Genomic DNA, 26742 nt, shown 5'->3' with positions numbered 1-26742 from the left:
AAAGCTGGGTGGGGCGGAGCCTCAGGAAATCACCAGGGCTGGGCAACCAGTGTGAGCCAGGTTGCTGGAGTCCCAGATATGGTGGCTGTCTGCCGCTCCAGGGAAGGGCTCACCAAGGGAACAAAGGCCTCTGACAGTACGTTTGTCCCGGAGAAAGCCCCCTCTCCAGCCCTCACTCCAATGCCAAACAGCTCAGTTCTTCCCTGTATGTCTCTGGCGCCCCTTGAGCTGCCTCCCCTCCACACTTAGAGGGAGTGAATCCGTGCGCGGGCCCTTTAGTAGGAGCTGCCTGGGGCTCCAGCCACCTCAGCCTCCCTGAGCCTCAGTTCCCGCTGGTTTTTCCAGCCAGAAGTTATGGGGACTTCTCTTCCTGGCACTGGAACCCTGAGTGGGGCACCTGGTATGGGAGAGGATCCCTCAGTCCTCAAGGAGGACCTTCCCAGCTGAGGTACCCTCCTGATTTTTATCCGCCACATGTGGGTGTGGGACCAGCTCGTCCGCCTCTGCCCTTCCTACCTTCCTACCAGACTCAGTGTGGCTGCTTCTTTAATTCCGTAGTTGTAGGACTTCCATTTGGCTTGATTTCAGGTGGTTTTGAATGATGGTTGTTCTGTAGTTTAGTTGTAACTTTAATGTGGTTGTGGGAGGATGCGATACCGCGTTTACCTACGCTGCCATCTTGACCGGAAATCCAAAAGAAATTTTCTTGACCTGCTTTTCCAGGTAGAAGATTTTGTAGATCCCAATGGCAAGATCTCTCTACTGCGGGAGGAGACACCATCAAACCGGTAAGGGCAGATCAGAGAGGCTAAAGGCCTTGGGGAGAGAGGGTCAGGACTCTGGAGCTCACCAGGGTCTGTACTCTGTTTCTACAGAGGAGAGTCAACAATGCTGAGCTTCGTGAGTTGGCTGACACTAAGTGGTACTGAGCAGTCTAGCATGCGGGGCCCATCCACTGAGAACCAGGAGGCTAAGAGAGTGGCCTTGGAGTGTATCAAGGTAACTTGCCTGCTTACTCCTGGTGAACAAGCCTGGACCCCTCCCCACTGGACAGATGCCCTGTGAACTGAAGAATGGAATCATCCAGTGCTTGTGACCAGGACTGACTTCTGTTCTCTTTCCCTAGATCTTGGGAAAGTTCTCTTCCCTCTAGCCCTTATCACTGACCCCTTCCTTTTCTCTTGTGCCCCCTCCAGCAATGTGACCCAGAAAAGATGATCACAGAAAGCAAGTTTCTCCAGCTGGAGTCACTGCAGGAGCTCATGAAGGTACAGAATAAAGAGGAAAGAAAAGGAAAGGCTGGCTGAGTCTAGAAAGGGAGATGGGGACAGTAGAGTATACTTCAGTTTCTATCAGGGCCGGGCCAATGGCTGCCTGCTTTTTTGCTGTTGTTCTCCTATAGGCTCTTGTCTCAGTGACACCAGACGAAGAGACATATGATGAGGAGGATGCTGCTTTCTGCCTGGAGATGCTGTTGAGGATTGTGCTGGAGAACAGGTAGAAGGCCATCTTTAGGCAGCCCTCACACTGGGCTTATTCCAAAGGGATGGAAGCCTGGAGCCAACTTGCTGAGTGGACTCCAGGGGCAAGAAGCACATGAAGCTGTAGGCAGTGGAGGAGAAGCTTGCTCTTTATACTTGTCTGCTTAGGGTAGAATACCAGTGAGCCCCAAAAGGCCTAACGTGAATGAGAAAGGGAGGCTTATTGCCCAGTGGTCTCTAGCTGAGACTGTCCTCATCCCTTATGTTCCTAAGGGACCGTGTGGGCTGTGTGTGGCAGACTGTTCGAGACCATCTATACCACCTGTGTGTCCAGGCACAGGATTTCTGCTTCCTTGTGGATCGGGCAGTGGTGGGGCTACTGCGCCTAGCCATTCGGCTACTCCGGAGAGAAGAAATCAGTGGCCAGGTAAGCAGACTACAGATGGGAGGGCAGAAAGATATGCAAGGGACTAAAGTTACAGTGTCAGTTGTGGATATGGTCTGATACTGAGAGTTAATTTAGTGCCCCATAAAATGAGCCAGTGACCAACTATGTGGTCTGGGGGACTCGAACAGGTGGCAGTGGGGATGAGTCTGGAATGCCCTTAGGTATAAAGCTGATATAAAGCACTTCTGCTAGCTCCTATAAATCTGCTCTGATGGCCAGAGGCTGCTGCTCTGTGGTAGTCCCACCATATACCTGGTTACCTCTAATGCTTAGGACTCTCCTGAGACCTGGCCCAACTATAAAAGACAACCAGCGTAGAACTAGTAAGTGAGTTTAGCAAGGTTCCTGGATATTAAGCGAACACACAAAAATTAATCACATTTCTATATACTGACAATGAACATATGGAAAATAAAACCAAAAACACAGTACCATTTACAAGTGCTCCCCAAAAATTACTTAGATATATACCTAATAAAACACATATAGGATCTTTATGCTGAAAATTACAAAATGCTAATGAAGAAATCAAAGAAGACCTAAATAAATGAAGGGACATACCATGTTCATGGATTGGAAGACTGGACGTAGTAAAGATCTCAATTCTCCCTAAACTGATCTATAACTTTGATGCAACTCCTATGAAAGTGCCAGCTGGGGTTTTTGTAAACATAGACAAGCTTATTCTAAAATTTAGATGGCAAAGCACAGACCCTATAATAGCCAAACATCTTAAGAAGAATAAAGTGATAGGAAGGCTTACCATATTGCTCTGGTAATCAAAACTGTGTGGTATTTTTGGTGGAGTGATAGACACATAGATGGATGGAACAGAAGAGAGAACCCAGAAATAGACCCACACAAAGATGCTCAATTAATTTTTTGAAAAAGGCATAAAAACAATTTTTTTTTATCTTCACCCAAGGACATTTTTTCATTTTTTGTTTAGATAGAGCGGGAAGGAGAGAGAGAGAAACATCAACGTGAAAAGTATATATCAAGTGGCTACCACCCGCACGACCCAACCAGGGCCAGGGACAAACTGCAACTGAGGTACATGCCCTTAGCGGGAACTGAACCCGGGTCTCTCTGGACCACAGACTGACGCTCTAAACGCTGAGCCAAACCGGCCAGGGCCAAAAACAATTTTTTTTAAAAAGAAAAGAAGAGTGAGCCTTAGGGGCCGAGGAAAATCAGAGGAAGCAGTGACTGCTGGGAGGAGAGCATAAGGCTCAAGATGGAAAATCATGAACCAGATATTGTCAAGGAAAACCTTTTTGATATCATAACCAGAAAAATTAACCAACTTCCAGAAGCAGAAAGGAATCTACTTGAACATGAATCAACATATGCTGGATTTAATGCTGCTCTCAGTGGCCTAGTAGCAAACGGTCTTTTTCGGCACGTCTTAAATGTGACACAGGCTCGTATAGCTGCTGCTTTACTAATGGTAGTGATCCCGTTTTTGACAGCAGACATATCTTACAGAGGTTTTATAAGTTTACCATTGAATACATGTGATTTGAATTGTGAAATCTGTACTATAACACAAGCTGGATTGATTGAACTTGTTTTTGGTGGTCTGTACCCTGTTTTCTTGGCTATACCTGTGAATGGTGGCCTAGCAGCCAGGTGTACCTCAGCCCTGCTACCAGAGAGAGGAAACATCTTAACCTACTAGACCAGAATTTCTAAGCCTATCTTTAGAAAGATGTTATTTCCCATTTTGCTCCAGACTGGGTTTGCAGCATACCTTAGTTCTAGACAACATAAACTACTTATAAAGGCTCTTCAGTTACCTGAACCTGGCCTAGAAATTCAGTGATTGTTAAACAAAAGTGTACACAAAAATAAAACTGTAAGAATAATAAATGAATGAATGAATGAATGAATGAATGAATGAATGAATGAATAAAAGAAAAGAAAACAATACAAAACAGTACAAAAAACAATGTGGGCCCAGCTGATGTGGCTCAGTGGATTGAGCGTGGTCCCATGCACTAAGTGGTTGCCAGTTCAATTTCTAGTCAGGGCATGTGCCCAGGTTGTGGGCTCAATCCCCAGTATGGGGCTGTAGGAGGCAGCCAATCAATGTTTCTCTCTTATCATTGTTTCTCTCTCTCCTTCTTCCCCTCTCCCTTCCTCTCTATCTAAAAAAAATCAATTAAAATATATATATTTTTAAAAACAACAATGTGAGAAGGATAACTTTTCGATTGCCAAAGCAATTGAAATCCACAGTGGGGAAAATCAAATGAACCTTGACCAAAGCTTCATACCTTAAACAAAAATTAACTTAAAATTTAATTTAAAAGCATAGATGTAAATATAAAATTATAAAACCTTTAGGAAGAGACATGGGTGGATATCTTTAGGAGATAGGCAAAAAGTTCTTAGACTTGACACCAAAAGAACTACCCATAAAAGGAAAAAATTATAAATTAGATTTTGTTAATATTAAAATTTTCTATTCTGTAATAGCCCATGTGAAAAGGATGAAAAGATAAGGAACATATGTTTGCAAATCACATGTATGGAAAAAAGACTGGTATCAAAAATATAAAAGAGCTGAAAACACAACAGCAAAAAAAAATTAGGAAATGGGCAAAAGATCTGAACAGACATTTCAATGAAGAAGATATACTAATGGTAAATAAGCACATGAGGACAGTAAGTGATGCTCAATATCATTAACCAGTAGGGAAATGTAAATTAAAGCTGCAATATCACTATTCATCTATCAGAATAGCTAAAGTAAAAATATCTAATGCTGGCCAGCCAGTGTGGGTCAGTGGTTGAGTGTCGACCCATGGCACCAGGAGGTCGCCGGTTCAATTCCCAGTCTGGGCATATGGCCAAGTTGGCCAAATCCCCAATGGGGGCGCATGCAGGAGGTGGCCAGTTGATGTTCTCTCTCATCGATGTTTCTATCTCTTTCTCCCACTCCCTTTCTATCTAAAAATCAATAACGGAAAAAAAATTTTTTTTTAAATCAAATGCTGGCAAGGTTGTGGGTCACTCATGTTGCTGGTGGGAATGCAAAACGGTATAGCTACTCTGTCGGCAGGGTTTTCTAAAACTAAATATGCAGTTACCACCCAATCCAGCAATTATATTCTTGGGCATTTATCCCAGAAAAATTAAAACTTACTTTCCCATAAACACCTAGGGATGGCCCTGGCCGGTTTGGCTCAGCGGTTAGAGCTTCAGCCCATGGACCGGAGAGTCCTGGGTTTGGTTCCCACTAAGGGCACGTACCTTTGTTGCAGTTTGTCCCCACCCCGGTTGGGGTCGTGTGGGTGGCAACCACTTGATGTGTGTTTCTCTCACATGGATGTTTCTCTCTTACTTCCTCCTTCTCTCCCTCCCACTCTATCTGAAATGAAAAAACAAACAAACAAACAAAAAAAAACCTAAGGATGAATGTTCATAGAAGCTTTCATTGTAATAGCCAAAAACTGGAATCAGCTCAGATGATTTTCAACAGGTGAATCGTTAGTACCTACATACCATGGAGTACTTACTATTCAGCAATTAAAAGCAACAAACTGTTGCCCTGGCCGGTTTGGCTCAGTGGTTGGAGCGTTGGCTTGCGGACCAGAGAGTCCAGGGTTTGGTTCCTGCTAGGGGCACGTACCAAAAAAATAAAAAAACAGGCAACAAACTGTTGATACACGCAACAACTTGGAATTACACTGAGTGAAAAATGCCAATCCCAAAGGGTTATATACTATATAATTCCATTTATATAAATTTTTGAAATGTCAGTTTTAGAAGTTGTGGACAGATTGTCAGGGTTTAGGGATGGTCTCAGGAAAGAGGCAGGTGTGATTATAAAGGGATAACATGAGGGATCCTGTGGTGTTGGAACTATTCAGCATCTTGACTAGTGATGGATACAAACCTACACAAGTGATTAAATTATGTAGAACTTAATATACATGAGTAGAAGTAAAACTGAGGAAATCTGAATAAATCAGTGGATTGTATAAATGTCAGTATTCTGGTTATGATATTATTCCATAGGTTTGCATAATATTGCCATTGGAGGGTAAACTGAACAAAGTGTATAAGGGTTATTTTTTATACTACATATCAACCTCTAATTATCCCAATAAAAATTGTAATTAAAAAAAAAAAAACTGAAAGAAAAGCAAAGACTAGTGACTATACTCTAAGTTGGGTCCTAATCAAACTGTCCTTCCTGGCCTAAGAAGACTGGTGGGAAGGGAGACTAGACAAGAATTGTGCACACTTCCCATTTCCCACCCCTACCCAGGTATTGCTCTCGCTACGCATTTTGCTATTAATGAAGCCCAGCGTGCTGTCTCGAGTCAGTCACCAGGTAGCCTTTGGGCTCCATGAACTCCTTAAGACCAACGCAGCCAACATCCACTCAGGTGATGACTGGGCCACCCTCTTCACATTGTTGGAGTGCATTGGCTCAGGTGTGAAGCCTCCAGCTGCCCTGCAGGTCACAGCCAGGGCCGATGGACCTGATGCTGGTAAGCCCTTTCCCAGGGAGTCCCACACTGGGAGATAAACCATTATGGCTCCAGAGGCTGAGACAGGAAAACAAAACAGGTTATTACATTCAGCAGATTAAATACCTGTGGCTTCTGCTATCTGTTTCTAGAGTTTCCTGTCCTGAGGACTGTTTTCTCAGAAACTCTGAGAAACTGCCACCCTCCTCCCCTGATAGCTGCTCCTAGATCTCATCAGGAACACAAATTAGCTTGCTGCCCATTTTGGTCAAGAGAGAGGCTGTCCAGACCATCCTTCAGCCTTGTGGTGACAGGGCTGAAACTAAGCCAGTCCAAAAGAAAGGAGAGGCCAGCCTTCACCACCTTTCTTTTCTGAGAGCTGAAATTATTCCCTCAACGCCATGTCTCCATCCTCACTTTGACTCTGCCTTTCTCTTTGCTGGCTCAGGGGCCCAATCAGACAGTGAACTCCCATCCTACCATCAAAATGATGTGAGCCTGGACCGAGGGTACACTTCTGACTCGGAGGTCTACACTGACCATGGCAGGCCTGGCAAGATCCACCGATCAGCTACAGATGCTGATGTGGTCAACAGTGGTTGGTTAGTGGTGAGTGAGCATATGGACAGTGGGTGAGATTTCCCTCCTTGACCTGTGGGAAAGATTCCTGATTCCCTGAGAGGGCATTCAAGGGAAGGTCTGGTTCAAGCCTGTGTTCCCAGCTCCTCTGTGTACTTTACAGGTGGGGAAGGATGACATCGATAACTCCAAGCCAGGTCTCGGGACTGGGCCCAGCCGGCCTGGCCCTTCACCCCTGGTCAATCAGTACAGTCTAACAGTGGGGCTAGATCTCGGGCCACATGACACTAAGTCTCTGCTTAAGTGTGTGGAATCGCTGTCCTTCATCGTGCGTGACGCTGCCCACATCACACCCGACAACTTTGAGCTCTGCGTCAAGACTCTCCGCATCTTTGTGGAGGCCAGTCTTAATGGCGGTGGGTCACCTGATGAAGGGGCAATTGGGGAGTAGCCATGTAAATATAGCAGGGACAGGGAGGAGAAGGCAGGCCATCTGTGCCTATGGGTGTGGAAACGTGACCTGGATCTGGCTCTGCTCAGGGTGCAAGTCCCAAGAGAAACGTGGCAAGAGTCACAAATATGACAGCAAAGGGAACCGTTTCAAGAAGAAATCCAAGGAGGGTTCAGTGCTTCGGCGGCCTCGAACCTCCAACCAACATACTACTCGGGGTGGGCATAGTGATGATGAGGAGGATGAAGGCGTGCCCGTCAGCTACCATACGGTGTCTTTACAGGTCAGTCAGGACGTAAGTATGGCACCCTTTACTTCCTCTTCTCTCCTTGCACCTGACTTTGGGAGCATGGGCAAGGCCAGGGACAGCCAGGACTGAGAGGAAGGGCCCAGACCCTCAGCTACCACCTCCACAGTGTTCCCACCTGTAAATCTTTGTTTAATTTTTGAACTAAGGTTTATTTTTTGAATTGGTAATACGTGCACATGGTACAAAGTTTAAAAGGTACAAAAGGGTAAACACATAAAAATCCCATTCCATTCCTGTCCCTAGCCACTAAGTTCTCACCAGAGGCAACCACTGCCACCAATTTCTTGTCTATCCTTCCAGGAGTTATTCTATGTCTACTCAAGGCATATAAAATTTATTTTATGAGCAGAATTTATATAACTAAATAAATGGATAATTAATTGCCTTAAATAGAATAGCCTTAGCCCTGGCCGGTTTGGCTCAGCAGTTGGAGTTTCAGCCTGCAGATCAGAGTCTGGGTTTGGTTCCCGCTAGGGGCACATAACCTCAGTTGCCCCCAGCCCAGGTTGGGGTCGTGTGGGTGGCAGCCACTCGATGTGTCTTTCTCACATCGATGTTTCTCTCTCTCCCTCCCTCTCTCCCTCCCACTTTATCTGAAGATAATAAAAGAAAAAAAAAAAAAAATAGAATGGCCTTAGAAAAATGATGAAAACAAATTATTAAATCTGGCCAGACACTATGACCCATCAAAGCCTCTGAGCCTAGGTGTGTTTCTGTTTTTAAAATAAGATTAACATGATAAGGTTTTATCTATAATCAGGTGTGAAAGAGAATTGAAAAGAAAGTTAGATTTCTCACTGTGTGATTCAATGTTTTTAAATTCTTAGTTCACACCCTTCCTCAAGTCTCCTATAGTAGGAGTAATATTCAACTTTGGGAAACACTGGCCAGGACTAGGCAACTAGCTCATAAAGTCGAGAAGGGAGCAGTGAGAGGGGTGAAGTATGGCATGATTGGTATTGGAGGCTCCCTTGAAGACTCAGTCAGGGACAGTAGGGGGTGGGCTTTCACCAGACCTAATCCCACTCATGTCCTGCCCCTCCTGTGACCCCAGTTGCTAGACCTGATGCACACCTTGCACACTCGAGCGGCCTCTATCTACAGCTCATGGGCAGAGGAGCAGCGCCACCTGGAGACAAGTGGCCGGAAGATCGAAGCAGATTCACGCACCCTGTGGGCCCACTGCTGGTGCCCTTTACTGCAGGGTAAACTTTGGGGAACAGGCAGGGCAGGGGCAGAGGTGAACCTGGAGTTTAGGAAGTACCAGGATCAGGATGCCTGAAGGATCCTAAACCTGTTTTCACTCTCAGGCATTGCCTGCCTATGCTGTGATGCCCGGCGCCAGGTGCGGATGCAGGCACTGACCTATCTGCAGCGAGCACTACTGGTACATGATCTGCAAAAACTAGATGCTCTGGAATGGGAGTCCTGTTTTAACAAGGTAGTACTTCCCTCTGGTCTTAACACAAAGTTCAAATCCTTAAGATAAGGAGGGCAAGGCAGCCTGAAGAGCCTCTAATGTCAGTCCTCAGCTTGCATCATACCTTCCCCTTCTGCTCAGTACCCATCCACCCCAGCCCCTGGCTTCCTTGGGGCAAGGCCGCCAGCTGACCCTGCTAGGAGATGTTGGCTATTTACCCACTAGGTGCTGTTTCCTCTACTGACCAAGCTCTTGGAGAACATCAGCCCTGCAGATGTGGGTGGGATGGAGGAGACCCGGATGAGGGCTTCCACACTGCTTTCTAAGGTACTGCTTACCACCCTACACCCACCCACTCTCTTGCCTCTTGCCAAGAAGGGAAGCCAAGGCTTCTGGTAGGACCTAGAGATGCAATGTAGATGCTCAGGACCCCAGCTATGGAGAATCAGAGGGACTTAGGGGCCTGGGAGGATTCTGGAATTCAGAAGAATCTCTAATCTAAGATTCCCATGCAAGATAGGGCAGGCTTGCCTCCCAGCCTTGGAGAGGGGTATAGAAGGCTCCTACCCTACCCTCGGCTGAAAGGGGCCGGCGGGCCATAGGTCTTCCTGCAGCACCTGTCTCCACTGCTGTCACTCTCTACCTTTGCGGCCCTCTGGCTGACGATCTTGGACTTCATGGACAAGTACATGCATGCAGGCTCCAGTGACTTACTGGTATGTTCTACCTCAGCCTGACTCCTGCCACCTGCTTCCTCTCCCACCTGCTGGGAAGACTTACTGTTTCCCCCTTGATGGCTCCCTCCTCTTTACCATATTCTCCCATGCCCTCTTTCCTATTCTCATTCCCACTGCCACCTATAGTCAGAGGCCATCCCTGAGTCTCTGAAGAACATGCTCCTGGTGATGGACACAGCGGAGATTTTCCACAGTGCAGATGCCCGAGGAAGCAGCCCCTCAGTCCTCTGGGAGATCACCTGGGAGCGTATTGACTGTTTTCTGCCCCACCTACGAGATGAGCTCTTCAAGCAGACTGTCATCCAGGGTAGGAGGCTGAGCCCAGGTTCATCAAAAAGAATCTGGAGCTCACTAGTTCTTTATGCTCTAGGAGGGTGGGAAAACTGGTGGGTAGTCAGGGCTTTTCTTGAAAGAAAGCACTAAGAGCTGCCAATTAGATTCTTTGCCCTTTCCAGACCCCATGCCCATGGAGCCTCATGCCCAAAAACCTCTGGCCTCAGCCCACCTGACTCCTACTGCTGTGGACACCAGGATATCTGGACATCCACCTCCCCCAGAGATGCCCTCTGAACTGGGGGCCTGTGGTGAGTCCCTCTGGGCCAGCCTGTTGGGTGTTGAGCAGGAAACAGGATGCCTACAAGGAGACCCAGGGTAGCTTGGGATTGCTGCTGAGCATGGGCTGTGAGCCAGGGGAAGGGGAGAACCAGAGAAACCTGTTTGTCTGTTCTTCCTATCAGAAATGGCAGGACCAAATAAGCTATAATGAGCTAGCTGCTTGAGATTTTCTGGCTTGGGAAGAGAAAGCTGGGTCTGAGACTTGGAGAATGTGCAAAGGTTGCCCTTCAGGGATCCTAACAAAGACCAGACCAAAATTAACCTGACTAGAAGTATGGCAAAGGAGGTAGAGAATAGAGATAAGGCATTGGAATGAGTTTCAAGGGAGACTCCCAACTATTTAGCCTGGGAGGAGTCATTTTGCCCATGGAAATGAAGAGGAACAAAGATTAGTATGAGGGAGTCTGACTGCAGCCACCTTGCTCTCCCTATAGACTTTGAGAAGCCTGAGTGTCCCCAACCTGGCAACAGCAGCTCCCCTGGATCACCAGTGGCATCTAGCCCCAGCAGGCTGAGCCCAACCCCAGACGGGCCTCCACCTCTGACTCAGCCCCCATTGATCCTGCAACCCTTGGCCTCCCCACTGCAGGTGGGCGTACCACCCATGACTCTGCCCATCATCCTCAACCCTGCTCTCATTGAAGCCACCTCACCAGTGCCCCTCCTGGCTACACCCCGCCCCACAGACCCCATGCCCACCTCTGAGGTCAACTAAAACAGGCCCCTCAGAGATCAGGACCAGGACTACCAGGCTGTCCCTGCCCCTCCCCTCTTCCAGCTGCCCCAGGGGCCACAAACTCTTCAGGCCCAGCCCAAGCTGCTGTCATTGCTACTTGTATGGGGACCTGAAAAAGAGAACTTTTATAGCCTTTCCTGGGACCCACAATCAGGCTGTAGGACTTTCTTCCTCCTCTGCTCTCCATTCTTGGGGGTCCAACCTGAGAGCACACTCAGGTATCACCTGCAGCCTGGTAGTTCTAGGGAGGCATCACTGTGCCAGCTCTGCAGTGCCCACCCGTGTGCCCCTCCTGCCCGTGGTCAGGCATTGAGAGCCAAGCCAACCACTCTGCACTTTGTTTCCCTCTCCCATCCCCACACCCATCAGCCCTTGCCCACCTTCTCCAGTTCTTCCTCTTATTAATTTGTTGGTCAGTTTGGAGAGCTGATTGGCACCATGGAGGGTGGGCAGATGGAGCTGGACAGGGGGACTGCCCACAGGAACATGTACATACGGAAAAACAGGACAACAGTGGACTTTTTATGATGTAATAAATGTCTCAATACCAACATCAATGCCTTTCTCTCTGGTTTCCTTTTTGAACTTGTGGGCACCATGTTATTAGGATACCCAGGGTTTGGACCTTGCATGAACAGAAGTGACACTGAGGCTACCAACAGTCTGGTTCATGTGGCCCCTGGCCACCAGCCAGCCAGATGCCAGGGCTGAGGTCAGGATTCCTTTACCACTGCTGCTGCTTAACGACCACCATCAGCACAGCAATGCACTCTTGCCAGCAGCGATGTGCCAGGGGTTTGGGCAATTGTCCTCTTCCCTAATTGCTCCAAGGGAGACACCTGAGACAACACAGACTGAGGTAAGGGAAACCAGAGCTGAGCTGTAGTTATTCAGAAGTCTTCCTTCTGATGTGCCTCATGGTCCAGGAGCACCAAGGAGCCTATGGGGCATAGGAGGGGGGGCTATCTTGCCCACAGCTGCGATAGTGTGTATTGGCACAGGACGTACGTTTTGACCCAAAACTGAGGAGGGGCAATTTCTTTCACCCCACTGCCTCCATCCATCCCAGTCACTGAAGCATGATTGGAGAACCCCTCCCCCTTCTTTCCTGTTGCATCAGGGTAAGACAGGTGGTAGTGTGAATGGGGCAAGCTATGTAGCTCCTGCAACGCTTAGGTACTATGGGTGACATGCAGAATGCTATGTATTAAGCTTTCCCAAGTGAAACATCTACATCATCTTGGTTTCCTCCTCCATAATGGTCCCTTCCCCAAGATGGGGAGGGTGTGGTACCCTGTTGTTACTACCAGCTGACCTCCTCACGGAGAGTTAGGGGCACTCGCCTTTTTCATTTGGGCCCAGTTGGCTATGTGATCATTAGTATCTGGGGCTTCCCTTTGTTCAGCTCAGCCACGTAGATGTTGCTGGGAGTCTGGACCTCTGTAATTGCCTCCCTCGGGTGTAGAAAAGGGCACTTCGAAATGGGAAGAGCTTGATGTGAAAAATACTGATATGACACCTGAAGCTCCTCTTACCTTCTTCCCCAAGTAGTCCAGACTATCCCTGGTTTCCCAACCCTGCCCATGGGAACATTAGCAGTATGACTGCACTTTTCTGTATGAGTGCAGAAAAGCCAGGATCTACAGTCAGGTAGACACTAGAGCCCTTGGCTTGATAACAGCTATGATGTTTGTTCTACCATCTGAGCCTCACCCACAGGCTTTGCCTTTAGAAGCTTACATGTGTTTCTGGGAGGTGGGGGAGGGAAGCAGGTAATGTTGGCTGCTACAAACAAACCTAAAAACCATCCTATGAACAAAGGAATGTGATAAGTCTGTGTTCCTCAGTTGGTCTGCAAATATTAGGAAAGAAGCTGGAGTGATTGCAAACTGACCCTCTCCCTGCTGGGTAGCAAAGAAACATTTGTTGGGAGTCTCATTGTGTTACAGAAAGATCAGCTGACATATACATGCCTTGTGTTGTTGACAATGTTATATCTGAGAAGGTAAAGGAAGCTACAAGAAAAGCTAATACTCAGGTCTTAATTCTGACCAACAAGGAAGAATGGCTTGGTGATGTGGAAGTGACAAAAACCTTATGGGAAAGTGACAAAGTAGTAATCTGAAGGGAAATGCTGGTCTTAATGATGTTTCCTGTAAGAACTCTGGGATAGCAGATTTCAACAAGAGGAAAGGTAGAGACCCTACCATGGAGCAGTGACTTTGTTGGAGCCACTTATATGTGTTAATATAAGTGCATGTTCACACAACCTTGTAGAGGTATATACTACTCTTAGGGATGAGGCAATGGCTTCAGAGACACCAAGTCCCTGGGAAGTTAAGGAGTTGGGACTCAACCCCAGGACTCTCTCTCTCTAAACCTCATGGTCTTTCCTATAACAATTCCTAAATTTGAAAGTGGTGGGTGGAAACCCTCCAAACTCACCAATGCTCCTTCATTTACCACAGGCTTGCATCCTAATAAACCCTTAAGTTGAAAATATCATAAATTGAAAGTACATGTAATATACCTAACCTACTAAACCTCACACCTTAGCCTACTTTAAATGTGTTCAGGACACTTACATTAGCCTAGAGTTGGGCAAAATATCTAACACAATGAATACACTGTAGAGTATTGGTTGTTTACCCTCGTGATCACGTGATTTGCTGCTGTTGTCCTGCATCACAAGAGAGTATTGTATAGCAAGTGTATCGCTAGCCTGGGAAAAGGTTAAAATTCAAAATTCAAAATATGATTTCTTCTGAATGCATATTACATTAAAACCACTAGAAAGTTGAAAAATCTTAAGTCAAACCATTGTAAGTCGGTACTATCTATATAATTTTATGTAGCCTTTCATGAGAAACAAAAGATTGAGCATCTGGCCCTAGCCGGTTGGCTCGGTGGTTAGAGTTGGCCTGCGGACCAAAAAGTCCCGGGTTCAGTTCTGACCAAGAGCAAGTACCTTGGTTGCAGTTCGTGCCCAGCCCCGGTTGGGGTTGAGCGGGTGGCAACCAATCGATGTCTCTCTCTCACATAGATGTTTCTCTCTCCCTCCCTCCCTCCCACTCTGTCTGAAGATAGATATAAAAATATCCTCGGGTGAGGATTAAAAAAAAAAATTTGAAAGAAAAAAATCTGTAGCCCTGGCCAGTTTGGCTCAGCAGTTAGAGTGTCAACCTGCAGTCCAGAGAGACCCAGGTTCGGTTCCCGCTAAGGGCACGTACCTCGGTTGCAGTTTGTCCCCAGTCCCGGTTGGGTCATATGGGTGGCAACCACTCAATGTGTCTTTCTCTCTCTCTCTCTCTCTCTTTCTCTCTCTCTCTCTCTCCCTTCCTCCCTCCCTCCCACTCTATCTGAACAAAAAATCCGGTGAAGATAAAAAATTAAATAAATAAGTAAATAAAGCAAAAAAAAAATTGAGCATCTGAAGAAACAGGCTATTACCTAGTGAGCTAAGAATTCACTAGAAAACTAAATAGATGTGCACAACCAAGGATGAATATAATTTTTTAAGCACATAAGAATGATACCAGGCTGTGGCCAAGTAGCTCAGTTGGTTAGAGTGTCATCCTGATATATACCAAGGTTGCGAGTTCAATCCCCAGTCAAGGCACATACAAAAATCAACAAATGAATGCATAAATAAATAAAACACCTGATCAATGTTTTTCTCTCTCTCCTTTCTCTCTCTCTTCCTCTCTTTCTAAAATCAATAAGTAGTCCTAGGTCAATAGTGTGGCTCAATTGGTTGGAAAGTCATCCTGTACACAGAAAGATTGTGGGTTTGCCCTGGCTGGTTTGGCTCAGCGGTTAAAGCGTTCGCCTGCGGCCCAGAGAGACCCGGGTTCATTTCCCACTAAGGGCATGTACCTGGGTTGCAGTTTGTCCCCGGCATATTTTTCCCTCCCTCCATCCCCCCCTCTCACTTCCTCTTTCTCTCAAATCAATGTTTTTTTGTTTTTTATCCTCACCCGAGGACATTTTTCCATTTTTTGTTCAGGTAGAGTGGGAGGGAGAGAGAGGAACAGAGAGAAAGAGAGAGAAACATCGATGTGAAGGGACACATCGAGTGGCTGCCACCCGCACGACTGACCAGAGCCGGGGACAAACTGCAACCAAGGTACATGCCCTTAGCGGGAACCGAACCCGGGTCTCTCAGGACCGCAGGCTGGCGCTCTAACCGCTGAGCAAAACCGGCCAGGGCTCAAATCAATGTTTTAAGACCATATCCTCATGTGAGGATTATTAAAAATAATTAAAATTTTATTATTATTATTATTTTTTAATCCTCACCCGAGGATATTTTTCCATTCTTTGTACAGATAGAGTGGGAGGGAGAGAGAGAGAGAGAAACATCGACGTGAAGGGACACATCGAGTGGCTGCCACCCGCACGACCAACCAGGGCCGGGGACAAATTGCAACCGAAGTACATGCCCTTAGCGGGAACCGAACCCGGGTCTCTCCGGACCGCAGGCCAACGCTCTAACCGCTGAGCCAAAATGGCCAGGGCTAAAAATAATTAAAATTTTAAAACATGTTAAAAAAGAATGATAACAGAAAGAATGAATCACTAAGTTTTGGGAGAGTCAAAAGTTATACACAGATTTTGACTGCAGGGGTGTCAGTGCCCCTAACCTCTACATTGTTCAAGGGTAAACTGTACAGAATTAGCGCCAAAGAACACACACCTCCCCTCACCCCAAATGCCAGAAACGACAGAAAATGTGGCTATCGCCCTGGCCGATTTGGCTCAGCGATTAGAGTGTCAGCCTGCGGTCCAGAGAGACCAGAGTTTGATTCCCACTAAGGGCATATACCTCGGTTTCAGTTTGTCCCCGGCCCTGGCTGGTTGTGTGGGTGGCAACCACTCGATGTGTCCCTTTCACGTCGGTGTTTCTCTCTCTCTCTTCCTCTCTCTCCCTCCCCCACTCTATCTGAACAAAAAATGGAAAAATGTCCTCGGGTGAGGATTAAAAAAAAATGTGGCTATCCCCTTGGATATTTACCTTTGCTTAGGGCTCATTGCTTGGAAGTTGAATGGCCTTGAGGAAGCAAAACCCCTCAGCCCCTGGGCTTCAGTTAAGAGAAGGAACTTGAGTTCAAGTAAACAGTTTATCACTCCCTCCTTAAAATAGTCTTCACTTGGCTAAAAGACAACTCCATTCTTCTAGGTTCTTATGCCAAACTGACCCCTCTGTTCTCACAGTCTACATCCAATTCTACAGCAAAGCTTGATACTTCTATCTTTTAAATCTATCTAGAATGTGACTACTCACCGTCTTCACTCTCTACCACCCAGGTCTAAGCCACCACTGGTCTACTGGTCACCCTTCTGCATTCTAGTCCCATGATCTCTATACTCTCCACACTGACACCAAATGGATCTTTTTAAAAACCTGTTATATTTTCTTTCTTTTTCTTTTATCCTTTTTTTTGGTACCTGCCCCTAGCAGGAACCGAACCTGGGACTCTCTGGTCTGTAGCCAACGCTCCAACTGCTGAGCCAAACCGGCCAGGGCATATTTTCATATTTTTACTCCACTGCTTAAAACCTGCCAGTGGCTTTCCATCTCATTCAGAATAAAATCCAAAATTCTTACTTTATCTCTAATTTTCTTGCTGTTCTTCAAATATGCCAAACATTCATATCAGACCTTTACACTGCTAGTCCCTTCACCTGAGTGTTCTGCCTCCAGATATTCACATAATTCACTCCCTCACTTTTTTCAAGTCACTTTTTAAATGTTATCAGAGAAGCCTTCCCTGCCTGCTACATACAAAACTTTTATCACTTTTTACCCCCTTACCTACTTTATTTTTCTCCATAGCACTTATCACCAACTGACATTACACTTCCATTTGATTTTTATCTGCAAACAGGGACATTGTTTTCTAGAGTAGGCCCTCACTATTTATTAGTAAATGAACAGAATGAGTTTATGGTGTCTCTGCTTTGGGCCAGGTGCTAGGGCTATGTACAAACAGATAATTATTAGGTTGGAAATTGGTAGAACAATGAAAAGGTTTCTTAAGACCAGATAAATGAGGCTATAGCAACTGAGTAAACAGTAAACTTTGAGTCAGTTAAAATTTCTAGGCCGACATTGGAATTGTTGGAGCTGACTAATAGGTAAATAGGGGTTCATTTTACTATTCTCTGCACTCTTTATGTTTTATACGAATTTGTAAGAAAAGAGCTTCATCCTAGAGTTAACAGACTGGCTTTGAATTTTCATTCTGTCCCTCTCCAGCTGTGTTACTACGCCTCTCTAAGATTTAATTTCTTCATCAGTAAAGTAAGGTAATATTTATATCCTAGGGTTGTTGGGAGGAAGAACAAGAACTTATACTAAAGTACCTTAATATAGTACCTGGCACATTCCATTTGTGGGCAACATGAAGAGGAAAAAGGAGTAACAAGAAATAGAGAACTCAAATCAAGGGCCATAATACTCTTCCTTTATGCAGAGCTAGTGTGGACCTGTAATTCCATTATTCAGAAGGTCAGGGGTAAGTTGCAGGAAAGGTCTGAAAAAATAGCCTGTGTTCAACTGTGAGCCTAAGGTAGGAGGAACCCAGGAATGGAGGTTACTCATGGTACCTCCTAAAGAGAAACTACCAAGCAGAGATGTCCAGCCTCAGAGTTAGTACTTTGTGAAATCCTATAGTGATCCTGCTGCCACTAAAAGCATACAAACAGATATTGGAAACTGTATAAAAGAAAATTTCCTAAATCGGAGAAAGTTTGGACTATTAAGATTGTGGATATCATTTTTAAAATTTTTCTTTATTGATTTAGAGAGAGAGGAAGGGAAAGAGAGAGATAGAAATATGGATGAGAGAATATCGACTGGCTGCCTCCTGCATGCCCCTCACTGGGCATGTGCCCAGATTGGGAATCAAACCAATGACCTCTCGGTGCATAGGTCGACGCTCAACCACTGAGCCACATCAGCCGGGCTGTGGATATCTTTTTAATTCAAATATTCCAGCCTGGCCGGTGTGGCTCAGTGGTAGAGCCTCGAACCATGCGCCAAAAGGTCACCAGTTCAATTCCCCGTCAGGGCACATGCCCAGGTTGTGGGCCTGATCCCCAGTGGGGGACCTGCAGGGGACAGCCAATCGATGTTCTCTCTAATGGATTCTTCTATCTCTCTCTCCTTCTCCCTTCTTTCCCTCTCTAAAATCAATAAAGAAAAAAAAATTAAATATTCCAAATCTCAGGGATGGATGAGCACAGCCTTTCTAGGCGCAGAGCTCCCGAGCTCAGTCAGGTCTGAAATTCTGGCCTTCTAATGAACCTGCTATTTATAGAATAAATTTTAGGTCCAGATTGTCTCTTCAGGGGAGAATGAGTTAGAAACAGGGTTAATTACAGTCTCCTTGAGGCTCCGTGGAGGCCGCCAGATGGCGCCCTGGGGCCGACTGCAAGATCAACTTCCTTCCTCTTCCCCTAACTCTTCCCGGCAGCGGGGCCCCGCTCTGGGCGGGTGACCAGAGGGCTGGGGCCGGTTACCTTCCCCTTGGGATTCCCCGGCTTCTGAGGTGGCCAAGCGTTAAGCACAGCAAAAGCCGAGTAGCAGCGGGAAATGCCAGCTGTTTGAGGCAGGCCTGAGTGAGGATACCCTCGGCCGAGGGATGGCGCTCGTTTCACGATTCCCGCCGCTGGCAGGTCCACTCGGTAGAGCCCTTGCCTGGCTGACAATCATCCCCCCTCCCCGCGCCGCGCGAGTATTTCCCCCCTAAGAGGCACGCCTGACTCGCTCCTGATTGGCTGTGGGAGTCCGGAGTTAAACTTTCAGCCAATGAGAAAGGGCATGGGGCGTGACGCACAGAAACGTCACGGGAATTCCCCCCTCCCGGGGGCGGAAAAGGGGCTTTCCCCGCTGGAGCCTTGGTGGCTGGAGAGGTGTCGCGACCCGTCCGAGGTGGGTCGGGCCAGGAGAGAAGCCGGAACCGAAGCCGCCGCCGCGGTGAGTGGCCGGGTTCAGATCTCTGGGTGGCCGAGACACGGGGAAGGGCGGGAGGAGAACCCGTAACTGATGGAGCTCCAAGACTGGAAAGCGGCATATGTACACACCCGCAGAGCACGCACACGAACAAGACTCTCGGATACACGTCGACATTCTTGTACAAAGACACGCGGACCCGTACGTATGCCGGCGAGTGCACAAAGTCGTCCACGTACTCAGATTCGCACACACATACACACGCAAACATGTTGACCCGTTCACTGGTGCCTGGAGCCATACCCTTCACGCACAAATTCAAAGATATGTTCACCTGTGCCCTTACTTATCAACACAAACTCAGACGTGTGTCCACACTGAGAATTTTAAGGACGCTCACCTGTTGCACACGCACGCCAGCACATGGGCTGAAATACACCTTTATACCTGTGATGGAGACACACACGTATTATACACGGCTATGGGACTAGGGCAGGAGTGTGGGCACCCATAGCCGGTGCGGTGTGAGAATCAGCCGCTGCCGAAGATGTTTCGTGGAAAGGGGGAGACATCTTTCCTCCTTCCGCCCCAAGGCCCTAAGAAACCGGTTCTTGGGGTAGAACCCCGGAGCCCCGGAATGGGAAGAGCCTCCGCCTACAGGCCTTCGGAGGAGGAGGCCTTCCTACAACAGGAATGTCCCCCCAAAAGCCCCCGGGTGAATCAGCCGTGGCCTCCCTTTGGGTAGAAAATCCCAAGGTTGCTCCAGGGTTGGGGGAGGGGAAGAGGGTGGGAGACGGGTCTTGCCCCTCAACTAGCAGCCTCCCCAGGCCTTGAAAGACCCCCTCTAGTCCCCGCACCTGCCCTGGAGGGAGGAGGGGGGAGCCTAACCCCCACGGGGGCTTTTCTGAGTCTGGTTGCCCCTCTGTCCACAGAGGCTGCGAGCGTCCCCAGGCTAGTGCAGACCTGGAGCCCCTCCCGCGGCGGGGGCGTGGCCCATTGCGTCATTTCCAGGCCCGCCCTCTCCAGCCCCGCCCCGCCCCCTGGTATTTTCGGGACTTTCCTAAGCTGTTCTAACTTTCCTGCCCCTTCCCCGGCCCGGCCCAGCCCAGCTCCGGATCTCGCCCTCCACCGGATCTCTCCCGCCACACCCGGACGGGTGGCTGGAGGAGATCCGACCCTCCCCCAAACCTGGGCCTCCCTCTCCCCCTCACTCCGGTCCTGATCTGTGTCTCCCCCCCGCCCCACTTCCCCCAACCTAAGGCGGGCGCCTGAAACTCTGGGAAAGAGAACCCGGCCGGAGCCACCAGACAGAACCGGGCCTACCCCAGAGACATGGAGAATTGCTACGACCCAGTGAGTCACTCCGCCTGGCTCCAAAGCCGGCCGGCTGCCCCAGTTTGTCTGCTTTGTCTGCCCCCCTCTGCTCCCCTACACCTGTAATGCCTCAGATTATTTCAGTCTGCCGGTTAGTCTGTCTCTCTGCATACTACTTCCAAAGGGAGCTCTTTTATGAGCATGAGCAGAAGAGGGGGTGATTACTGAGGGCTTAGAGAGCTGGGAGGTGGAGGGCCCTGGGGGTGGCTCAGAATCAGCTGCCACCCCAGTCTATCTCCAAACTAGGATGGCATAATTGGATATGATGATTTCAAATTCAACCCTTCCATTGTGGAGCCTAAGGAGCCTGCCCCAGAAACAGGTTAGTAAGTCTTCTAACCTCCCCTTGTCTTTGGGAGGTGGGGGGAGGGGGGGTTGCCTTCTGTCTTGGAGATGGGCTCAGAGATCCTGGATCAGCAAGGCCTCTCTGTCCCCAGCTGATGGCCCCTACCTGGTGATCGTGGAACAGCCTAAGCAGGTAAGTGAATGGAAGGAATGGGATGGGACAGCTACAGCTTTGGGGGTAAACGAGGTAGTTGTAGTTAGGTGGCCATGGGGAGGGTCGCTGACCACAGAAACCACTTCGGGTTGGGATGGTTGGCTGCTGCTGATCAGAGTAGTTGTGGTTCAGGCAGACACTACCAGCCATTATGGTCACTGCTGGCAGGGAGTATAGCTGGCTCTGGGGAGTGGGGGCGCAGGTCTCTCCTGGTCACAATGTCACTCTACTCTGGGACCTTCAGCGAGGCTTCCGATTTCGGTATGGCTGTGAAGGCCCCTCCCATGGAGGACTGCCAGGTGCCTCCAGTGAGAAGGGCCGGAAGACTTATCCCACTGTCAAGGTGAGCAAGGATGGTGCTTGAGGGTGAGTTAGTGGACAGTGTATTCAGGGGTATTACTAACAGCCCTCAACCCTCCCAGATCTGTAACTACGAGGGACCAGCCAAGATCGAGGTGGACCTGGTAACACACAGTGACCCGCCTCGTGCTCACGCCCACAGCCTGGTGGGCAAGCAATGCTCGGAACTGGGGGTCTGCGCTGTGTCTGTGGGGCCCAAGGACATGACTGCCCAGTAGGTGCCCCTTACCCCTGGCCCCCACTGGCTGCCAGTCCTAGGCCCCAACCCACCTCTAGGGAGAGACTTAAGTTGGCCCTAGAACCCAAGGTCCCAAGTAGAAAAGCTTCCTAGAGGAAGTAGGGCTAAGCTGCTGAGCCCTGGCAGTGGGATGGGTGCCCCAAGAGGAAAGAACTGCCTGCAATACTTCTGACTCTCCCTCCCCCATCCAGATTTAACAACCTGGGCGTCCTGCATGTGACCAAGAAGAACATGATGGAGATTATGATACAAAAACTTCAGAGGCAGAGACTCCGCTCCAGGCCCCAGGGCCTTACTGGTATGGTGGGGAGGGAGGGAGTTATGGGTGGTGGTCATGGAATGAGTAGAGAAGGAGGAGGAGTCCAGAGGTCACACTGTGCCCACTGCCCAGAGGCTGAGCGGCGGGAGCTGGAGCAGGAGGCCAAGGAGTTGAAGAAGGTGATGGATCTGAGCATTGTGCGACTGCGCTTTTCCGCCTTCCTTCGAGCCAGTGATGGCTCTTTCTCCCTGCCCCTAAAGCCCGTTATCTCCCAGCCCATCCATGACAGCAGTGAGTATCTTGGGTGCACAACCTGGGTGTCAGAGGGAGTATGAGAAGCAAGCTCAGGCTGTGGAATCAGAGAGGCCTAGGTTTGAAGTTGGCCCTGACACATATGACTTGAGTGATCTTGAGCAAGTAATTTTTCCTCTCTGAGTATGGGTTCTGTCTTGGGTAAATGAAGATACTAGTAGTTCCTTTTGTAAAGCACTTGGCTCCATAAATAGGGCATGACTCTTATATCATCTCAAGTAATTAATATCCCACCCCCATAGAGTCTCCTGGGGCCTCAAACCTGAAGATTTCTCGCATGGACAAGACAGCTGGCTCTGTGCGGGGTGGAGATGAGGTTTATCTGCTTTGTGACAAGGTGCAGAAAGGTGAGGCTGGAGCCCATGCTGGGAGCTAAGCATGCTGGGTGTTAAGATTAGGGGCCAGGGCAACTTCAGGACAAATGGCCCTGAAGATTCCACTAAGAGCTGTGGCCAAGCTTCCATCTTCCCTGTAGATGACATCGAGGTTCGGTTCTATGAGGATGATGAGAACGGATGGCAGGCCTTTGGTGACTTCTCTCCCACAGATGTTCATAAACAGGTACTCTAGGGACACTCCCTGGCCAGGGCTGGGGGGCCCATCTACGCCAAGGCCTCAGTGACACCTTATGTCTTCCTTTTGTCCAGTATGCCATTGTGTTCCGGACGCCTCCCTACCATAAGATGAAGATTGAGCGTCCTGTAACTGTGTTCCTGCAACTGAAGCGCAAGCGTGGGGGAGATGTCTCTGACTCCAAACAGTTCACTTATTACCCTCTGGTGGAAGGTGGAGCAGGCCTGAAGATCCCAAGGGGGCTGGAGGGTGGGGGCTGGAGGGTGGGGGCTGGAAAGTCCCAAGAATTAGATCAGGGTACCCATGAGTCAAGTTAGGAGTGGGGAAGGTCCCAGAAAAGGTGGTCCTAAAAGCCAGCCTGAGGGCTTTAGGGGATTGGGTCATTACCATCCTTGGGACAGGGCTCTCGAGTGGCCCATGAGTTGGGGTTCTAACTCTCATTTCCCTCTGCCCCCAGACAAGGAGGAGGTGCAACGGAAGCGGAGGAAAGCCTTGCCCACCTTCTCCCAGCCCTTTGGGGGTGGCTCCCACATGGGTGGAGGCTCTGGGGGCTCGGCAGGGGGATATGGAGGAGCAGGAGGAGGTGAGGAGGTGCTGGCGGTGCATAGGGTTATGGAGCAGGGAGAAGTAAAGGGGAGAGAAGTTATGGGGGAGGTAATCTGGAAGAGTTCAGGCTGGTGCCCTCTCCCCACTGGCTGCTTGTCTCCACAGGTGGCAGCCTCGGCTTTTTCCCCTCCTCCTTGGCCTACAGTCCCTACCAGTCCAGCGCGGCACCAATGGGCTGCTACCCAGGAGGCAGTGGCGGGGCGCAGATGGCCGATGGGGCGCCTAGCGGAGATGCTAAGGAGGAAGCAGCAGAACCAAGCGCGGCCGCCAAAGATTCCCACGGCAAATCGCAAACCCAGGAGTTGCTGCAGCGAGGTATACCCCCACCCCGGAATTCAGGTGGTCGGGGGCGGGGTGGGGTGGCGGATCTGACCCGCGCCCACTCCCCCTGTCGCCCCCAGCCCTGGAGTACAATGAGCGCCTGTTCGGCCTGGCGCAGCGCAGCGCCCGAGCCCTGCTCGACTACGGCATCACGGCAGACGCCCGCGCGCTGCTGGCGGGACAGCGCCACCTGCTGACAGCGCAGGACGAGAATGGAGACACGTAGGTGGGCGGGCGGCGGGGAGATGGGCTTCCAGGGTGGGGGTTCGGGACTCGGCATCCCGCGGAGGGTGGTGGGGTGCTCTGGAGTTGAATGGACCCGCTTTCAAGTACGAGCTCGCTATATACTAGTTCTGTTCAAGGTACTTAATCTCTCTATACTCCAGTTATGTCAACTGTTAAAGGTACTTATCTACCTGACAAGGTGCTCAGGAAGGATTAAGTTAAGGTGCTGCATTGCCCTTGGAAACATCTGGGCTCAACAGGCCCGTGCAGCAAATTATGGAGGCTGTGGAGTTTTGAGGGTAGAGGATGCTCTGACTGGCTGAGCTTGCTAAGCCAGAGTCTTGCTCCCCAATCCCCAGGCCGCTGCACCTGGCCATTATTCACGGGCAGACCAGTGTCATGGAGCAGATAGCTCATGTCATCTATCATGCTCGGCACCTCAGTGTGGTCAACCTCACCAACCACCTGCACCAGGTGAGGGGCACCTTTTTGTTAGGGGATAGGGGTAGGAAGGCAAGTGGGTCTTGGCCAGGGGCAGGCCTGGCTCACTCTGCCTGTGTCCCCAGACGCCCTTACACCTGGCGGTGATCACGGGGCAGACCAGCGTGGTGAGCTTCCTGCTGCAGGTAGGCGCAGACCCGGCATTGCTGGATCGGCATGGAGACTCTGCAGTGCACCTGGCACTGCGGGCAGGTGCCAGTGCCCCTGACCTGCTGGGTGCACTGCTGCGGAGTGGGGTTCCCACCATGCCACAACTGTTGCACGTGCCAGACTTTGAGGGTGAGTTCTTCACCTCTTCTAGACCAGGGCAAGGGTGGGGACCAGGGAGGGTAACTGGTGCATGCCTAGAGTGGACATAAGGTGTAAAGGTCAGCTTGTCATGGGGCCACATTGGGTTCACAGCTGCAGACTGAGTATCCTGTGTCCCTAGGGCTATATCCAGTACACCTGGCAGTCCGTGCACGAAGCCCCGAGTGCCTGGATCTGCTGGTGGACAACGGGGCTGAAGTGGAGGCTGCAGAGCGGCAGGGGGGTCGAACAGCTCTGCACTTAGCCACAGAAATGGAGGAGCTGGGGATGGTCACCCATCTGGTCACCAAGGTGGGAATGAGAACTGTAGAGGGACCAAGGATGGTCAAGATGCAGGGAGAGGGAAAGTCAGTTGGTGCTGTAATCAACCACTCCTTTGCACCCCACAGCTCCATGCCAACGTGAATGCTCGCACCTTTGCGGGAAATACACCCCTACACCTGGCAGCTGGACTGGGATCCCCAACCCTCACCCGCCTCCTTCTAAAGGCTGGTTAGTCTCACCATCAGGGGCATATAAACAGGACTGGGAGAAGAAAAAGGGGCACCTCCCAGGCTCCCCACTTTGCAATCCTGAATGTGGGCTCCCTTTGCACCTCCCTCCCCTAGGTGCTAACATCCATGCAGAGAATGAGGAGCCCCTGTGCCCACTGCCCTCACCTCCCACCTCTGGTAGCGACTCAGATTCTGAGGAGCCTGAGAGGGACACGCGAAGCAGCTTCCGGGGCCACACACCTATTGACCTCACACGCAGCACCAAGGTGAGGCTGGCAGGGACGAGAAGTAGCAGGGAACAGGGTGTCTGGGCTTAGAAATGGGGTCCAAAGTATCTAGTACCTGGGCTTAAGGACTGGGATGGGAGTAGTCAAGGCTGAGGCTGTCTCTCCAGGTGAAGACTTTGCTGCTAAATGCTGCTCAGGACACCATGGCACCGCCCCTGACCCCACCCAGCCCTGCAGGTGAGATCTCTTCACTCATTCCCAGCCCCCAACCCCATGCTCACAGAGGTCTCTTCTCCTCTGCCATGGGAGAAAAATGGTGCCTGTGCCTGTGCCCATCTCTGGAGGCAATTGACACATTTGTGAGTATGTCCCGCTCAGGGCCAGAGCTGCCACTTGAGGAATCAGTCCTGCAGAACTTGGAGCATCTGCTAGATGGGCCAGAAGCTCAGGGCAGCTGGGCAGAGCTGGCAGAACGGCTGGGGCTGCGCAGTCTGGTGGACACATATCGAAAGACAGCCTCACCCAGCAGCAGCCTCCTGCGCAGTTACAAGGTCAGTTGGCCCTGTCCCCTGCTCCCATGCCTAGCTTCCTTTCCCCAGTCTCAGATCCCAGGTGCTTCCTTGGCCCCAGGGCTCCTGACCCCACATCCTAACTAAACTCAGGTTCTCATACCTCTTCCTTCTCTCCAGCTGGCTGGTGGGGACTTAGCAGGCCTGCTGGAAGCTCTGTCTGACATGGGCCTAGAGGAAGGAGTGAGGCTGCTAAGGAGTCCCGAGGCCCGAGACAAACTGCCCAGCACAGGTAAAAGGGTCCTACCTAGAAAATCATCTAGGCTTGGAGGGTGGGTGGCCTAAGGCTTTGACTCTCCCCTATCCCCATCCTTCTGTCTACTTCCCCAGCAGAAGTGAAAGAGGACAGTGCATATGGGAGCCAGTCAGTGGAACAGGAGGCCGAGAAGCTCGGCTCACCCCCTGAGCTACCAGGAGGGCTCTGCCACGGGCACCCCCAGCCTCAGGTGCACTGAACTGATCATTCACCAGCCCACTTTCTGGGCCTCTCTGTACAGCATCCCCACCTATTCTAGTCCTTATTTAACACTCCATGCCCACCCCTCAGTTGGGATAAATAAAGGATTCTCATGAGAAAGGAAGGGGGCCTGGCCCCCTCCCCAACTTATGGTAGCCCTTGAGTGACTTGTCCTACCCTGGCCCCAAGCTAAGCACTGG

At 49.8% G+C, this 26742-nt stretch overlaps 2 protein-coding genes and 1 pseudogene across 7 annotated transcripts in view; all 3 read left to right on the top strand.

The window, feature by feature from the left end:
* GBF1 (golgi brefeldin A resistant guanine nucleotide exchange factor 1) overlaps positions 1-11811 on the top strand; it is a 166097-nt gene extending 154286 nt beyond the window's left edge. For 2 of the 3 annotated variants that reach the window (XM_036265748.1, XM_036265747.1), the window contains 16 exons: positions 724-788; positions 876-999; positions 1197-1268; positions 1403-1497; positions 1755-1908; positions 6209-6434; positions 6862-7022; positions 7156-7408; positions 7533-7738; positions 8808-8958; positions 9064-9194; positions 9399-9500; positions 9776-9889; positions 10037-10217; positions 10366-10494; positions 10960-11811. In XM_036265748.1, coding sequence (XP_036121641.1) covers positions 724-788; positions 876-999; positions 1197-1268; positions 1403-1497; positions 1755-1908; positions 6209-6434; positions 6862-7022; positions 7156-7408; positions 7533-7738; positions 8808-8958; positions 9064-9194; positions 9399-9500; positions 9776-9889; positions 10037-10217; positions 10366-10494; positions 10960-11240 — 2445 coding nt within the window. In that variant the 3' untranslated portion in view covers positions 11241-11811. The remainder of the gene's footprint in view (positions 1-723; positions 789-875; positions 1000-1196; positions 1269-1402; positions 1498-1754; positions 1909-6208; positions 6435-6861; positions 7023-7155; positions 7409-7532; positions 7739-8807; positions 8959-9063; positions 9195-9398; positions 9501-9775; positions 9890-10036; positions 10218-10365; positions 10495-10959) is intronic. The other variant, XM_036265749.1, reaches the window with a different exon arrangement.
* Positions 3156-3754, top strand: LOC118632541 (annotated as a pseudogene).
* Positions 11812-19160: 7349 nt separating the features above from the next.
* NFKB2 (nuclear factor kappa B subunit 2) lies at positions 19161-26727 on the top strand. Of its 4 annotated transcripts, none has more exons than XM_036264560.1 (23): positions 19161-19242; positions 20479-20571; positions 20839-20914; positions 21030-21070; positions 21336-21434; positions 21514-21665; positions 21881-21987; positions 22081-22239; positions 22503-22607; positions 22736-22821; positions 22908-23046; positions 23291-23416; positions 23545-23754; positions 23841-23982; positions 24345-24459; positions 24552-24765; positions 24917-25086; positions 25185-25287; positions 25404-25555; positions 25684-25753; positions 25895-26067; positions 26206-26317; positions 26419-26725. In XM_036264560.1, the coding sequence occupies exons 2-23, from the start codon at positions 20551-20553 to the stop codon at positions 26538-26540; spliced, it is 2694 nt and encodes an 897-aa protein (XP_036120453.1). In that variant the 5' UTR covers positions 19161-19242; positions 20479-20550; the 3' UTR covers positions 26541-26725. The 4 variants fall into 4 exon arrangements, with proteins under 4 accessions (XP_036120453.1, XP_036120451.1, XP_036120454.1 ...); XM_036264558.1 differs by having other exon boundaries at positions 26416-26692; XM_036264561.1 differs by lacking the exon at positions 22081-22239 and having other exon boundaries at positions 26416-26727.
* The last annotated feature ends 15 nt before the right edge of the window (positions 26728-26742 follow it).

The sequence above is a fragment of the Molossus molossus genome, unplaced genomic scaffold, assembly GCF_014108415.1.
Source record: "Molossus molossus isolate mMolMol1 unplaced genomic scaffold, mMolMol1.p scaffold_m16_p_17, whole genome shotgun sequence".
NCBI classification, from domain to species: Eukaryota; Metazoa; Chordata; class Mammalia; order Chiroptera; family Molossidae; genus Molossus; species Molossus molossus.
This window is presented reverse-complemented; position numbering and strand designations above follow the sequence as displayed.